The sequence below is a fragment of the Trachurus japonicus genome, chromosome 15 (genome assembly GCF_045865225.1).
Source record: "Trachurus japonicus isolate A0001 chromosome 15, Traja_1.0".
Taxonomy (NCBI): Eukaryota; Metazoa; Chordata; class Actinopteri; order Carangiformes; family Carangidae; genus Trachurus; species Trachurus japonicus.
The window spans coordinates 11,849,917-11,866,223 of NC_140921.1; the positions used below are offsets into that span (position 1 = coordinate 11,849,917).

At 40.8% G+C, this 16,307-nt stretch overlaps 2 protein-coding genes across 2 annotated transcripts; both read left to right on the plus strand.

The window, feature by feature from the left end:
- Nucleotides 1-3,688: 3,688 nt before the first annotated feature.
- On the plus strand, nt 3,689-11,751 carry LOC146973267 (transmembrane protein 26-like). The gene is made up of 6 exons (XM_085799598.1): nt 3,689-3,962; nt 4,843-4,942; nt 5,198-5,272; nt 7,267-7,475; nt 7,692-7,780; nt 10,033-11,751. Exons 1-6 carry the CDS (start codon nt 3,775-3,777, stop codon nt 10,317-10,319), a joined length of 948 nt encoding a protein of 315 aa, XP_085655724.1. The 5' UTR covers nt 3,689-3,774; the 3' UTR covers nt 10,320-11,751.
- Nucleotides 11,752-13,225: 1,474 nt separating this feature from the next.
- Nucleotides 13,226-16,061, plus strand: LOC146973268 (uncharacterized). Its single transcript, XM_085799599.1, has one exon. It carries the CDS (start codon nt 13,354-13,356, stop codon nt 15,997-15,999), a length of 2,646 nt encoding a protein of 881 aa, XP_085655725.1. The 5' UTR covers nt 13,226-13,353; the 3' UTR covers nt 16,000-16,061.
- Nucleotides 16,062-16,307: the final 246 nt, after the last annotated feature.

The window sequence follows — 16,307 nt, forward strand, 5'->3', positions numbered from 1 at the left end:
TTGTTATTCTTGGTGAATGAACAGATGACGTGATACTGCCCTCTCCTGTGCACACAATAGTCTACACTATGACCAAGGGGAAAATATGGAGTGCGACTAAGTTGAGTGAAAGTGAGTGATATATAGGGATAGAGGGATAGAGGGATAGATAGATAGATAGATAGATAGATAGATAGATAGATAGATAGATAGATAGATAGATAGATAGATAGATAGATAGATAGATAGATAGATAGATAGATAGATAGATAGATAGATAGATAGAGATAGATAGATAGATAGATAGATAGACAGATAGATAGATAGAAGGTTTATATGTTATTGTAAAAGAAAATACAACGAAATTGCCAGTGGCCTCTGTGTCAACAAATGCAAACAAATATATATATACACAACAAACACATACACAACCATTCTGGCCAGCAGGAAAAATAACTAAAATGTATAAAAATATATAAATAGGCTATAAATAACAGTGCAAATGGCAAAGTGCATCAGTGCTTCTGGTTCAGGGAGTGTATGGCCTTGGGAAAGAAACTGTTCAGAAGTCTGTTTGTGTGTGTTTTAATTTGTCTGTACCGCCTGCCTGAGGGCAGGGGGGCGATCAGGTGGTGACCAGGGTGAGAGGGATCCTTGGTAATGGTTTCTGCTCTGCGGAGGTAGCGGGTGTGAGCAATATCCTCAAGTGTGGGGAGGGGGCAGCCGATGATTTTTCCCGCTGCTTTGATGATCCTCTGCAAAGCTTTCCTATCCGCTGCAGAGCATGCCCCATACCACACCGTGATGCCATATGTCAGGATGCTCTCAATGGCCGAGCGGTAGAACGCCTCCAGCAGCCTCCTGCACAGGTTGTTCCTCTTAAGAACTCGGAGAAAGTGAAGTCGCTGCTGTGCCTTTTTTACAATGTCCATAGTATTTGTGGACCAAGAGAGGTTATGAGATATTTGGATGCCCAGGAATTTGAAATTGTGGACAGTTTCCACACAGTCTCCATGATGGGTGTATGATGTGTTCTGCTCTTCCTGAAGTCCAATATCAGTTCTTTTGTTTTCTTTGTGTTTAATGTCAAATTGTTTATGGAACACCATGCGGTCAGTTTGTGTATCTCGTCCCTGTAGTCGGTCTCGTCCCCCTCCCTTATGAGGCCGACCACAGTGGTGTCATCTGCAAATTTAATTATGGAGTTGGAGGTGTGGGTAGTTGTACAGTCATGTGTGTATAGTGAGTAGAGCAGAGGGCTCAGCACACAGCCCTGGGGGGAGCCGGTGCTGAGGGTTATTGTAGAGGAGGTGTAGGGGCCCAGCCTGACAGACTGGGGACGGTCAGAAAGAAAGTCTTTGATCCAGGTGCAGAGCTGGCTGGGGATGCCCAGGAGGAGCAGCTTGTTGATGAGAATGTAATCAATGAAGAGCATTCGCACGTAGGCCCCTCTGTGCTCTAGGTGCTGGAGTGCGAAGTGGAGTGCTATGTTTATAGCGTCTTCTGTGGATCTGTGTTCTCTGTATGCAAATTGGTGGGGGTCAAAAACTGGGGGGAGGTTGGATTTGATATGTCTCAGTACAAGTCTCTCAAAGCACTTTGTAACAATGGGAGTCAAGGCTTCTGGTCTGTAGTCATTCAAACTGAGTACAGCAGACTTCTTGGGGACTGGGATGATGGATGCAGATTTAAGGCAGGGTGGGACAATAGCCTGGGCTAGCGACAGATTGAAGATGTTTGTGAAAACAGCAGCCAGTTTGAAGGCACAGGCCCTAAGTACCTTCCCAGGTACTTTGTCAGGGCCTGTAGCCTTGTGGGGATTTACTGCTCTCAACAGCTGTCTCACCTCATGTTCCTGGACAGTCAGTGCCTGGGTGCCTGTGGCAGGGGGACATGTGTATGAGGTTGGAGGTTCCACCTCAAACCGGGCGAAGAAGGTGTTGAGTTCATCTGCCAGTGAGGTGCTGCTGTTTGTGTCGCTGGATGTTATTTTGCCCTTGTAGTTGGTGATTTGTTGTACTCCTTGCCAAACCTGTCTGGTGTTATTGTCCATGAGATGGTCTTCAATTTTCCTCTTGTAAGCTTGTTTGGCCTTTTTGATACCTTTTTTAAGGTCAGCTCTTGTGGTGTTATAGCGAGTACTGTCCCCGGATCTGAAGGCCATATCACGAGCTTTGAGGAGAGCGCCTGCACATCTTTCGTCATCCAAGGTTTCTGGTTAGGATTGGTCTGGATGCGCTTTTCCACTGTTACATTTTCAGTGCAACAGGAGATGTAGGACAGAACAGTCTGTGTGTACTCACTCAGGTCTTGATGTTCAAATATTTGATACAATGTGGGGATAAGAAACAATATCACCATGTTGAGCATTATTTCATTAGAATTTCCACATGACTCCTTCTTGATCAGTGGCCTCCAGAGTGTGAATTATACAGTGATAGGGGCTAAACTATTTATCCAAGGTAAAGGGGAGTCACTTGAATTCCTTAGTAAAAACAACAAGAGTGCCTGTTATTCAATCTAATGTGGAAGATAAAGATACATATCAAGTGAAACAATTAACTCTATATTGATGCCAAGGTAGGCCTATGTGTCTAGACACTAGTCACTGCTCATGACAAATCACCAGTGTTCAGAGCACATGACATGTGGTTATGAAATGACAAGCTAAATTTAAAATGTTATCATCAGCTAGATGACATCATTTCTCGAAAGTATAGGTCTAATTTAAATTAGGAACTACCAAACATTAGTTACTTGTGACCTATGGCTAAAGTTTGAAACTAGCAAATTATTGTTGACTAAACTGCAACTTAACGTTAAAGGTAAATATTAGCTTACAATAGTTACCTAATATGTAACCTAATGCCAAAATAAGATACTAGCAAACATCAGTTTGCAAAACTGTAATTTGAGGCTTAAAGCAGAAGTAAGCGATCCGGGGCCGGATTCACCAATATGTTCTTAGAAAGATCTTAAGAAATGTCTTAAGAAGAAAATTAAGAAGTTCATAAGAAAGTTCTTAAGTGCAATTCCTCAATATTTTCTTAAGAACTGTCTTAAGAACAGTCATTTCTTACGAATTTCTTATTTTTCCTACTTAAGAACTTCTTAAAATATGTCATTGCATTGCATTGCATGCACCATCAAACAGCATAGCAGGTAGAGTGTGGAGTTTTCTTCGTTACAGTTTGTAAACAAAATATTGAAACTGGGCTCCTCCTCTGGGGCTAATGCTGCTAAAAATCTTAAAGTCTCACAGTTAGCAGGTAGGCTATAGGTGACAGATCATGCATTATAGTCCATTATAGGGGTGTTACACCGTTTTTACTAAGGTATGATACTGTAAAATCACAAGTGAATAAAACCACACACAACCAGAATTCAAGCCCTGCATGGGCTCCTCTCTTATCATTGTTGATAACTGGTTTTAAATCTTGGGTCTGGGGGTCATGAACGTTTTCGATTGTCTTATAACATCCACAAATAGCCTAACTGATTACACCGGAATGAGCTGTGGAGCAGCAGCAGCCCATTGAGCCATGATTTATCCCGCTGCGCCATTACTCTTCCCTATCAGATCCCCCGTGAGGAGGAAAAAAAACTGGATGCATGTGATTTTCTTTCTATAGGCGGGGCTTAAACTTTGGGACTTTGTCCTAAAAACTTCATCCCACGCTGATTGTTCCCCCCCTCTTCACTGTGGGCGCTTGCAACAGTCGCGAGTGAAAGTTTTGACGGGTAACGGCGAAGCAGCGTTGATTGCACGACGCTGATCCGCGACCAGCCACCGTGATGGCTCTGATTAAGTTCATAAGCGCGGTCATTACCAGGGCGTTATTCCTCCTGGTCTCCCTGCTCGGGGTCTGGAGGGTGACCATGGTGAAGGACCAACACTACTGGACCCTGACTATCCTCTTTCTGCCGCTGGTCGCAGAAATGATAATAACTCTGAGGAGACGGAAGGGACAAGATTACAAATGGTGAGTAATGGCATTCAATTAGTGGTGTATCCTACTTAGTGTGCATGGGGTGCACAGCTTGGTGGTAAATTGTGTGTATTTGTTTCAAGCTAATCCCTTTCCGTTTGGATTGGATTGATATATAATGCAAACATATACATTAGTATGATTTTATGTCCCTGCCCTTAACCCATTCAACTCCCAAGATACCCTACATCCTGCTTGTCCCTCTACACTACAGCAATTGTTTAACTGCTATTGGGACAGTGAAGATGGGGTGGTACCCCTTGGACTGTCCTGAGCAGACTGGACTAATAACCTTCTAACAATATGCTGTATTTCATTCTCTGTAATTCTCTTAACATGTGTTTTCATTATAAGTGATTAACAGCAGCATAGGTTAACGTAACTTCATGAGTTGCTACACAGAGAAGCACACACCCATGTATTAAATGCTATCATTCTGGTAAATTATTTAGCCTTCCAAGAAACAGATGTTTGAGTGTGAGTTTCCTGAGGTATTGAACTGAAAACAAAGTCACAATGAAATTCCCAGGGCTGCAATTCATTATTTTAATTATTGATTTAACTGATGATTATTTTCTTCATTAATTGCTCAACCTGTAAGATAAGAAAAGAAAAGGCCCATCACAACCTCTTAAAGTCCAAGGGTACATTTCAAGTACTTCGTTTTCCCAGGCTACCAGCACAAAACCTAAATATATTTAATTCACCCACTCAATCAAAACTGTCATTATAATGTTCTGTCTATTGACTATTCCCACTGGTCAAGTCATTCAGCTTCACACAACTGTAATAATCACTGACCAACATTAACTGGGGATTTGTGAGGGATTCTCACAAAGTTTTGTTTGACAATGCACTCTTGGTTGTTTTCCAGGTTTTCTCCGCCTATCCTTCTGTTTCTCATCAGTATCATTCCCTCCATCTGGCTCCTGGAGCTCCACCACCGACACAGCAGCGACAGCCACCTCAAGGAGGTATTCCACGCCAAAAACATAAATTCTTTGTCCGTGTGTAACTGCCTAAAACAACCATTTTCATGTTTTCCAAACACATAACCTACTGACAGATGTTGGTGGGTGGAAAGGTTGCAAAAAACCCCAGCTCTTTGCAAACAATTCAATAATTTGATTCCATGAATGTTTTCTTTTCAAACTGAAAGCGACAAGTTTTAGCTTGAAAGTTGAATGTGAAATTCATCCACTCAAAAAGCTGCCTTCATTCTTTTACAGTGCAAAAAACTGGATGTAAACTGGACTTATCGACAGGCCAAGAATGGGACCTCGAGAAACCTCACGACTGTAGAGGTAAGAGCGAAAGCCTGCAAAATGTGTTTCTTATAATACAACATATTTTATTTCTTTTATGATATGCTGCAAAGATTAGAAATGAATTACACTGAAAACTCCTTTTTTCATTATGTATTTCTTGGAAACTAGTTAAACTGCAGTTTGGATAATGGACAATATGTATGGCTCTAAACATGAGCTTCGATGCCAACATAAAGCAATTGTCCCTCACTTATAAGTTGCTGTGGATAAAAGCATCTGCCAAATGAGGGAATGTAATGTTTATGCAGAACAGCAAGATGCTCTCAGGAAAATTGCTAATGCACCTCACGTCAGTCTTGAATGCAGCCAGTCAGTGGCACTCTTCTCTACCGTGAGTCACCGCTCCAACATAGTTCTGTCTTATCATCAGCTTTCCATGGAAAATGTCTAGCTCTTCAGTAGGAAGATCTGTCTGTTAATCTGATGAGAAACCAAATGTCAGGGTAATATAGGATCCCACTGGACACTTACTTGGTAACTGAAGGCCAGATAATGAAACAGATTACCAAATTGTCTGTGTCTAGTATACTCACTCAGGAGATTATAAACCGGATACAGGCCTTAGGAATTCAAAAAAACAAAACAAAAAAAAACACAACTGAGCAAGATAAGGGATATTCCCATTATGTTACAGATGTAATACAGATGTTGATTTGTTCAGAAACCCCCCTATTTTGCAAAGAAAAGACATTTCGTCAGCTTCAAAGTCCTGTTGTTATTGATTTTCCTATTAAAATAATAATTTCTGTGCAAAGCAATTCATCCTTTTTCTGGGGATGCATTTTATTAGTTGGGTTACATGTTTCTGTGACATTGCCTTGAATTTTAAGTGATATAAGGAAGTTTTGATATATTACAATGGGAAATTGCAGGACTGAATATCTGAATTATTTCCATATATATTTGATCAAAGGCAGAAACAAGCATTTCAGTTTTGCTATAATTCAGTTATTCTAGCTAAGTCACCGAGTGCATCGCACAAGTTGTGTAAAGTAGAAGGAAAGAAATCATCATGCTGTACACACCAAAGCTTTTCCAATTGCATAGGAATCGCTAGTGTTTCCGAAAAGTGGATGCATCAACAATACATGCAAAGAATCTGCATTTTTATAACAATGCAGAAACCCACTCCCAACACCAGATGTCTTAAAGGAAAACTGGTATCATATCACAATATTAACAACAGCACTTAAACCAACATGAACACGTGTCACTATGATCTGATGGTAACAAAAGATTTCAATGCTTTCATTTCCTCAGTTAAAACCACAAATTGGATTTATAGAACTTAAACCAAGTGCTGCAAAATCTAAAAGAGCCTGGTAAGCATTTTTAAAAGCAAACTTGTTAAAATTACAGGGCAGAGACTTCCACTACAATTTGCCATGTATAAAACAACAGACTTCTTCACAAGTGAGGCAGGACATGAAAAACTAAAATAAGCTACCGCATTAACTTTACAACCACAGCAGTGATTCAGTCAGGAAAATTAGAGAAGAAAATTAGTAGGGTGGGCCGGTAGATCACAGCGCAACACACACAATTTTTGTCATTAATAGCAAATATAACAGCCTAAAAACCTAGTGTGGTAAGTAATAGTGAGAGACCATTTGAAATAAGATGTTATATAAACCACAGCTAGACCACTACCACGCCCATTAGCCCAGAAGAATTACTGCTAAACAATTTTGGTTTTGGTCTTTGGGCAAGATTTCTTTCACAAGAGAAGTACAGTGTCACTGGCCTCATTCATGGAAAAAGTGAGGACTGAACAGCAAGCAACACCCGGTTACTGTAATCTCCTCAAACCTCAATGATAACAGGAATATTAGGGGTGCATTGATGGCGATATCTACTAGATACAGGTGGCATTTCATGAGCTGAGAGCTACCTGACTGAAGAGACACAGCCGTCTCAGAAAACCTTTTCATATCGTCTAACTAACTCTGACTCTTCTCTTCCTTGGCCAGAGCATACAGCAGGAGTTACAGGCCGTCTGTGACGATGATTGGATCCTGGCTCTTCATCAGATCCTGCTCATCCTCCTCATCGTGGGGAAGTGGCTGCTTCCCCTGGGAGGCGGAGTCACCCGCGACGAGCTCTCACAGCTTCTCCTAATTTTCGTCGGCACAGCGGCAGACATACTTGAATTTACGACTGAGACGCTGACGGATGTAAAGTAGGTGTCTGGTCGGGTATTGCCTATGTTCTCACAGTTTTGTGGGTCTCCACTGCATGCATATGAATATCTTCATAATTTTATGGTCATGTTGCTCAATCTGTGTCCCTATACTCTATCCCCAAAGTGTTGACATCACGTCAAAGCATCAGCTGTAAAAAAGCAGCAACCCATTGGTATTTACAGAAATTCACGAGACTTTTACTATATTTTCAGTCGTCAAGCAATCAGCAGTCCTCAGCTGGTCTACATCATCTTAGCTGTGTGGACTTGGAGCATGTTGCAGTTTCCCCTGCATCTGGCCGGTCAGTATCTGTTTGTTTATAAAACCACTTTCAGCTTTTGTGTTAATTATGCAGCTACAGCCAAGGTTTTTTTGCACATAACCCCCTTTCCCATGTGGGATAATCAAAGCAGTGTGTTTACTGATGTCTTACCAATTTCGTAGGTCAACAGCATCCACGCTAGTGCTGTAAGTAAACAGTGCAACGTAGTTTAGCAGAAATCATTTGCTCAACCATCTCAGATTATCAGCCAAGAAATCTGTTTTCTCTTCCTGAGCCTCGTATAAACCACAAAAGCTTTATCAGTGACTCACTCACTTTTATCTTTTGGCTTTGGTCTTTTCACACGTTTTTTTTTTTTGACAATATGAAAAAGACAGGTCACCAGTTCTATTCTTTGTAAAATTACTTAACGGATAAGGACTCAAAATTTGGCGGACCTAGACCTATACGGTTTTACAAACAGACTGTCCACAAGAAGAAATTACGAACAGGAAAGATATACTTAAAGAGTTCTCATCTAAATTACATAAACATTTATTTAGACAAATTCTCCACTCAAAATCTTGGCTGATGATGAGGGGAAACTGTTATCAGACAAAAGCTGACTTTGAAGTATCTTTATGTCGTACACTGCGCAGAGAAAACCATCAGTGTCTATGCCTGCTCTAGTTTGCAGGAAGAATTGTCACAACTGACGCAAGCAAGGTAAAGGGGGCGAAGAGATAAGGAGTAAATGCAAAAACCAAAGGCAAAAGTTCAGTGATTTAGAAACAAAAGGAAACGGAAATCTGGTAAAACAAATCTGGTAAAACAAGCCAAAAACTACAAGGAGCCAGGCGTCACAATACAACACATAAGCATGAATAGACCTGTTGAATAGACCAATTGGTGAATCCTGTGCAGGTGGGGAGAGCTCAGGGGGTGACTGGCAGAAAAAGCAGTATGGGATATGTGTGAATAATGTCATTAAAACAACAGAACTTTGTTCTTGGAAAAGACAACCCCCACCAATGATCTAAATGATTCATAACCGGATGTTTAATAATTTACAACTGGATGTTGAGATTCTTATCAATGATGTCACAATGCATTAAGACCACTTAGTATTTCAATGTACGATGCCCCTGCTTCTATAAATGAAGCTGCTTTTCCTTCAGCATCTATAGTGTGCATTTGTGTTTGGGTCCACTCCTGTGGGAGTGCCTGTGTTAGTGTGAGGGTGTGGTTATGTTTACTGAGTTTGAATTACAAGTGAACACAGAACGTGTTTAGACACAAGCACAATATGTTCATACATGAGTTGTAAAGTTCACTCTTGGCTTTGGAAATAGTAGCTGAGAGATGATTGGTCCACCTAATAGCTGGTTCTGGAGTTTTTAGTCATATCACATGGTCTTCATTAGCTGATAGAGTTTGCCCAGTTGTTACGGACTTGCAGACTGCATCATTTCCATTTATTCTTGAGCACTGAAAGCTTTAGTTGGCAGAAGGTTATTTAGTCATATTTGCTGGAACTGATGGTACAGTAGTACACGAAAAAGAGGTAATTTAGGAAAAAATCCAACTTTGACTCCACCTTGGCAGTGGTTGGGGGAGGGGCCTGAAAGTTGTATCGTTTTGGTTTCTGACTCAGCCCCAGAATTTCCTTGACTTACCAACTGCAGCATTAAGGAGTCTCTTGCCCAATTTTAGCTAAAAGACGAGCACTAGATAACATTAGCTTCAGGCACAAACAAGTTGTTCCAGTATATTATGTCTAATGTTTTATCTCCAACCCAATTAACATTCCGTTCTCTAGCATCTGTTTATTTTAGTTTAGGATTATTGTCATCTTCAACCCCTTGCCTGCAGCATTTTTTAGGGCTGCACTGTCCCATAGAGTCCAAAATAGTCTCCAATATGGTTTATAGTCAAACCATAACAGTGTAACTTCAGTTACCTCATCTATCGACATGATGCTGTACGCTCAGTTTGGGATGTAAGCTACTTTCCAGCATCTGTCCCTGGTTAGGCTTTTAAATTCTGGTTTTAAAAAACTAAACATACAAATTAAAGTTCCTTTGTCTCTGTTGTCATGCTTAAGGACTTGAATTATTAACTTGTCACAACGTATGTTGAAGAATGTAGACCAGTACTGACAACAACAGCTGGTACAAAAAGGAAATGTGAAGTGTAACAAATTATACCTTTTCTTGACTTGACAACCTCCCTAAACTTTGCACACTTTCCTCCCAACAAACTTCTTGCGTTTTTGTCTCTGTTTTCCTAAGTGGTAACCTCCAAGCCAGAAGATGAGGAGGAGCCGAGCGTCCAAGAGACCTCCATCTTGAAAAAACACAGCACAGACATATGGAGCATTGTGGAGGCCTTGTTCATCCAGGACGGGCCTTTTCTAGTAGTCAGGCTCACTGTCATGGGCTACTTCCGCATCTTCCACCAGATGCTGGTTTTCTTCGCCATCAAGAACTTTCTTGTGGTCATACTGAACTTGTACAGGTTGGTTATTATATTCCAGGACTTCAGATCTTCTGGCAGTAGCACAGACACGGCCCCATGATTTGGATGCCAGCCCAGGAGAACAGCGGGATGGAGAGATGTTACACCCAATGTTTTACAGTCACAGTCGCCCCGCATGAAAAAAGGAATCTATTGCTCCCCATTTTTTTCTCACAACATGCTTAACTTAAATCAATGATTTGTGAATGATTAATGCTGATGGAAGCAGAAGACTGTGAGTAACACAGGATAGAAGCAAAAACAAAGAAAACAGGAAAAGGTGTGGGGAGTGGGGACCAAAGCAAAAATATCCGAATATGATTACATTAACAGATAATTCGCATTCCTAAGTCTGCGAGTACAATACAGTGTATGGAAGTCTGCTTATCAACACAGACCTATGGTAACTGAAGCCTGGCTACTGCTTGGACAGGGACCGGACAGATTCCCTATAGTGTGATGTCTGCATGTCTGAGAACAGGAAGAGGGGAAGACATACAGCTACATGCAGCTTTCCTGGTCTTAACCTAGGCAGGAAGTTAAATCTGTGACTGTGAAAACATCCCATCCTATGGCTGTTGACTGTTCTTGCTAAGGATTTTGTTTCAGTAAAGTGGACGATGAACTCTTTTTAAAATTCAAATGGGCAATAAATCAGGCAACAAATAGGAAAACAACATGTTAACAAACGTTGATGTTATTTTGAACCTTTTGGATAATCAACCCTTGAAGAAATAAGAAATGTACGATTTACAGGTCAAAAATCGTTATATTATTGTTATGTTATTTCAATGCAAATCATTATGTACTGTTACTGCTAAGGTGGACTGATGGTTTTAAAGATAAGACATGCTAGAAAATAATTTGCCTGTTGTGCAATATCTTTGAAAATAAAAAGCCATAAAACTTACTCAGGTAAACAGCTCAGTTTGAGTATAAAACTATGCATTTTTGTTGGCTTTATAATGTCAAAGATTTTGTATTATCACTTCCTGGTTTATGTGAAGATGTTTAGAAGACAATCTCAACACAAACTATTCTTTTTTTAATATATTTTTTTTAATTGTTTTTGTCATTTATTAATCAATTTTAAATGTTTTTTATCCCAAGAATGGCATTTTGTCCAGGACTTTAAGTTCTCTTCATATATTATGACATGAAGTCAATGTTAAATATTAGTGTGGCTTGACACAGTCTAATTAAAATGAACCATACTTCTGTAATGCTTTTATATTTGTTTATCATTATTTCAAAATATGTCCTCTGAATATTATTTTTACACAAGCAGTGACTTTACAACGGACATAAATACTTTGTGACTTGTTGTACTATGGCACATCTTGTAATGTTTTATATTAGCATTTGTATTCATCCTTTGTGTTGCAAATGTCCACATCACAAATGTAATGTCATACCATTTGCATATTTCTGATTCAGAGAATAAATGATGATTTAACTGCTCACCTAAAACCAACAAGAATTAGAGTTCACGTTACAGAATCAGTTACTTTTAATGTTTAGTATAAAAATAAAAATAAAAAAAGTACATTTTCTCATGTGCTTTGTCAAACATTTTGTGCAGCAAAACATGACCCTCTGTCTCCCCACTGTGGACATCAGTGTAGTAGCAGTTGAATTGATAATGCCATGTGGTGACAGCTTCTGACAGTGAATCAGTAACAGACTCTGTTGCCTCATACAGTTTTTTATCTGAGGTATTGCATCAGAATCAGTTTTGCTTGAATGCAGACAAGCTTTAACAGTCACAGATTTAGATGTTATTGTCAGTATTGCCATGTCTCTCTGTCATTCAGATTCAAAGACAATTCACAAGAGTGAGCTTTTGAAACACCAACATTTAAAAAACAGGCTGCATCTGACCATAGTGACCATTGATGCAACATCTGACAACATTGAAGATATTAATGTTGCAAGATCTGATTTTCATTCATACGACAGCTGACAGAATTTAATAGGTCAGACTAATGGATGCATAGGCGGAAAGGTTTTTTTTACATTGTAAGATGAGATTAGTTTTTAATGATTTATATTATACATTTAAGCACTACAAAGAATTGAAATTTTGTGCTGATTTTGGCGACCCCTGTGGTTGAGTGAGGTAGGTTTCTGTCCCAGCATCAGCCATGACAAAAATATAGCAATGAAATTGAGCTTGTTTTTTACTGACCCACAAAACAACGACTCAATGATAATTTATATCCTTGCCAGATGTGCCGTCTCCTCCGGTCTGAGTACCATAAATCGTTTCGTCCGGTGGACCTACCCGACCACTGCCTCCCAAAGGTAGAGAGTTACACTATGTAGAAATAGGTTATCTTCCCACCGATGGCCTCATTTGTTGTTGTGTAGGCTATAGGTCATACAGAGACACCAGCAGAAATGAGAGCCTTTTGCATAAAGTTCTAGTTGCTTTAACTTATATAAAGTTAAATAACTGAACTGTAACAGGACAGAGATAGTGCACTGTATACTGCATACAGTGCATACATATGCAATGTCGAACTGTATAGTGCATTTTGATCCTTAAAGTTTTCTGGTAAACATTGTTGTAATGTTTGATGAATTGTTTCTGCCTCCTGTCAGTTGCTGTGGGTCACACAGTTTTTATCATAGTCAAAATAATTTGACGACTCAGGTATCCTCAAGCATTTTTTAAAAAGAAGGCACTTGGATTGCAGTGGACGAGCAGTGTGGAGGAATATTAAATAGTTTTTGTGTAGTTTTATGGACGTTTTTGTGTCGGGCCCTATTACTCGCATATAAAGTTTTTGTTGGACTACGAACCGGCCTCACAGGGTCTGAATATCAGTTTTTGGTGAACTATTCCTTTAATGTATGAAAAGTGCCATACAAATAAAGGTTGATTTGATTTGAAAATGTGTCAGGGCCTGCAACATAAGCTATGATGTCACAACCTGGAACTGACTTCAAAGGGGAAAAACGTGATGTCATGATGATGTCACAATAGAGTTAGAACTTCACAGGCTATTTATTGTTGTAGCTCAGACAAACGGTGTAATTTTCACAGCATTCGTTGATCGTTCTTCACACGTAAGTAAGACTACTGACACGTCATGGCTGAACAAAAAATCACTTGGGCACAAATTGTACAAGCTGCCCCTCAGGGTTGTCCAAACACTGAGAGACAACAAACTCCCACAAGTCCAAGCAAGGAGCATCCTGGAGGGCAAGCTTCCATTAAAAAAATGCCCAGCAAACGCAAAATAAAATGGGTAAAACTGGACCTCACTGACTGCCAGGGCCAACAACATCAGGCCAGAGTAAGTGTTCAAGGTCAGCTAAACAAGCCCATACCCCACCTTGAGATATCTGCAGAACAGCACATGCAGAGCCCAGAAAAGGTGGTGGAATTGAAATACAAGCTGCAACAGCAAGAGACTCAAACCCAGCAACTGATTCAGGAGAAAAAGGAAAAACCTCAGGCCAGAGCAGAAGTTCCAGGTCAGCTTAACGGGCACATACCCCACCTTGAGGAATCTGCAGAACAACACGTGCAGAACCCAGAAAAGGTGGTGGAATTGAAAGACAAGGTGCAACAGCAAGAGACTCAAACCCAGCAACTCATTCAAAGGGACCTCTGCTGCAAGGTCAGTAAGACCGAAATAGATGAAATCTCTCAAGAAGAGACAATCAAGAACCTCAAAGCAGAGTTTGCCAATAATACAGTCTCCTGGATGAAGGTGATAGAAATCACAGAGGCTAAGAGGGAAGAACTGGAGACAAGGAACAAGCAACTGGAAATGCAGGCAGAGGAGTCCCAAGAAAAGTTAAAGGAGATGATAGAGAATGTCAAACAGAGGGACATTCAGATCAAGGAGCTCAAGGACTCTAATGAGACTCTGTCACACACGCTCACAAAGACCTCAGATCAGCTCAGGAGCCTTGAGCATGACAACGGTCTTGAAGAAGAGTTGCTGTCTGAGCTTGCGGATATAGAAGACTCCTGGATAAAGAAAGTTAAAGAGTTGGAGAAGGTGAAAAAAGACCTAAAGAATGAAACACAGGCCTTGAAGGACCAGAACAAGAAACTCCTGGCAGAAAATCAACTCCGTAAGGACGTGCAGAAAGAACTTCAGGGAGACAATAAAGTCCTCAAGAAGGAGAAGCTACTACTACTGGCAGAGAACCATGTCCTAAAAGAAGATGAGAAGAAGCTGCAGGCAGAGAACAAAAGCCTGGTGGAAATGGAGAAGAACCTGCAGGCAGAGAAACGGGTCCTTGGGGAAGAGGAGAAAAAATGGCAGTCAGAAAACCATCTCCTGAAGAAGGAAATTAAGAAGCTTCAAACAGAGAAGCTAATCCTGAAACAAGTGGCTGAAAAACAGCAGGAAAAGAACCAACTTCTTCAGGATGAGAAGAAACAACTGCATGCAAAGACCCAAGTCCTGAGGAAGGAAAAAAGAAACCTCCAGGCAGAAAACGATGTTCTGCAAGTAGAGAAAAAAACCTTGCAGGCCACCAACAACATGTTGCAGGTGGAGCAGCAAAACCTGCAAACAGAGAATAATGTGTTACATGTAGACAACACCAAGCAGCAGGCCGTCAACAGCATGCTTCAGGCAGAGAAGGAGAACCTGCAGGTAGAAAACAATGTTCTGCAACTAGAAAACAAAACCCTGCAGGCCACCAACAACATGTCACAGGTGGAACAGCAAAACTTGCAAACAGAGAACAACATCTTGCATGTGGACAACACCAAGCTGCAGGCCGCCAACAGCATGCTTCAGGCAGAGAAGGAGAACCTGCAGGTAGAAAACAACACTCTGCAACTAGAAAACAACACCCTGAAGGGCAACAACAACATGTTGCAGGTGGAACAGCAAAACCTGCAAACAGAGAACAACGTGTTGCATGTGAACAACACCAAGCTGCAGACCGTCAACAGCATGCTTCAGGCAGAGAAGGAGAACTTTCAAGTAGAAAACAAAACCCTAAGGGACAACAACAACATGTTGCAGGTCGAGCAGCAAAACCTGCAAACAGAAATAAATCTGGTGCATGTTGACAACACCAAGCTGCAGGCCGTCAACAGCGTGCTTCAGGCAGAGAAGGAGAACCTTCATGTGGAAAACAAGACTCTGAAAGTAGAAAACAAAACCCTGCAGGCCACCAACAACATGTTGCAGGTGGAGCAGCAAAACCTGCAGACAAAGAACAACGTGTTGCATGTGGACAACAACGAGCTGCAGGCCGCCAACAGTGTGCTCCAGACAGAGAAGGAGAACCTTCAGGTGGAAAACAAGACTCTGCAACTAGAAAACAAAACCCTGAAGGGCAACAACAACATGTTGCAGGTGGAGCAGCAAAACATGCAAACAGAGAAGAACGTGTTGCATGTGAACAACAACAACCTCGTAGAAGACAACAACAAGCTTCAGGTGGAGAAGAATAATCTCCAACTCAACATCAATGTGCTGCAATTGGAGAAAAAACACCTGCAAGAAGACAAAAACATGCTGGAGGTGGAGAAGAAAAACCTCCAAGAAGAAAACAACATGCTGCAGAAAGAAAACCAAGAACTCCAGACAGAAAAGCAAGAAGTGGAGGAGCTCCTGTTGAAAAAGCAGAAGAAGAAGAGACGCTTCTGTTTCTGGAGAAAGACCAACGTGGAGCAGGAAAGGGGAAAAGAAGAGGAGAATGATGAGAATCAGGTGGTGGAGGGAGCTGCATGTTGTGAGACTCAGGTCGGACAACAGTAGCTCCACCCATCTCCTCTCTTCACCCCACTCCACTTTCCTCTGTCTGTCTATCTATCCATCTATCTAACAATCTAACTATCTCTTGCTCTATCTATCTATCTATCTATCTATCTATCTATCTATCTATCTATCTATCTATCTATCTATCTATCTATCTATCTATCTATCTCTTGCTCTCTATCTATCTCTTGCTCTCTATCCATCTATCTCTTGCTCTATCTATCTATCTATCTATCTATCTATCTATCTATCTATCTATCTATCTATCTATCTATCTATCTATCTCTTGCTATCTATCTATCTATATC

What these genes read in the sequence shown, in the direction of transcription:
- LOC146973267 (XM_085799598.1), top strand. Translation starts at nt 3,775, where the DNA reads ATGGCTCTGATTAAGTTCATAAGCGCGGTCATTACCAGGGCGTTATTC. An exon ending in AAGGGACAAGATTACAAATG is followed by an intron (nt 3,963 to 4,842) that starts GTGAGTAATGGC and finishes GTTGTTTTCCAG; the next exon opens with GTTTTCTCCGCCTATCCTTC. An exon ending in GAAACCTCACGACTGTAGAG is followed by an intron (nt 5,273 to 7,266) that starts GTAAGAGCGAAA and finishes TTCCTTGGCCAG; the next exon opens with AGCATACAGCAGGAGTTACA.
- LOC146973268 (XM_085799599.1), top strand. Translation starts at nt 13,354, where the DNA reads ATGGCTGAACAAAAAATCACTTGGGCACAAATTGTACAAGCTGCCCCT.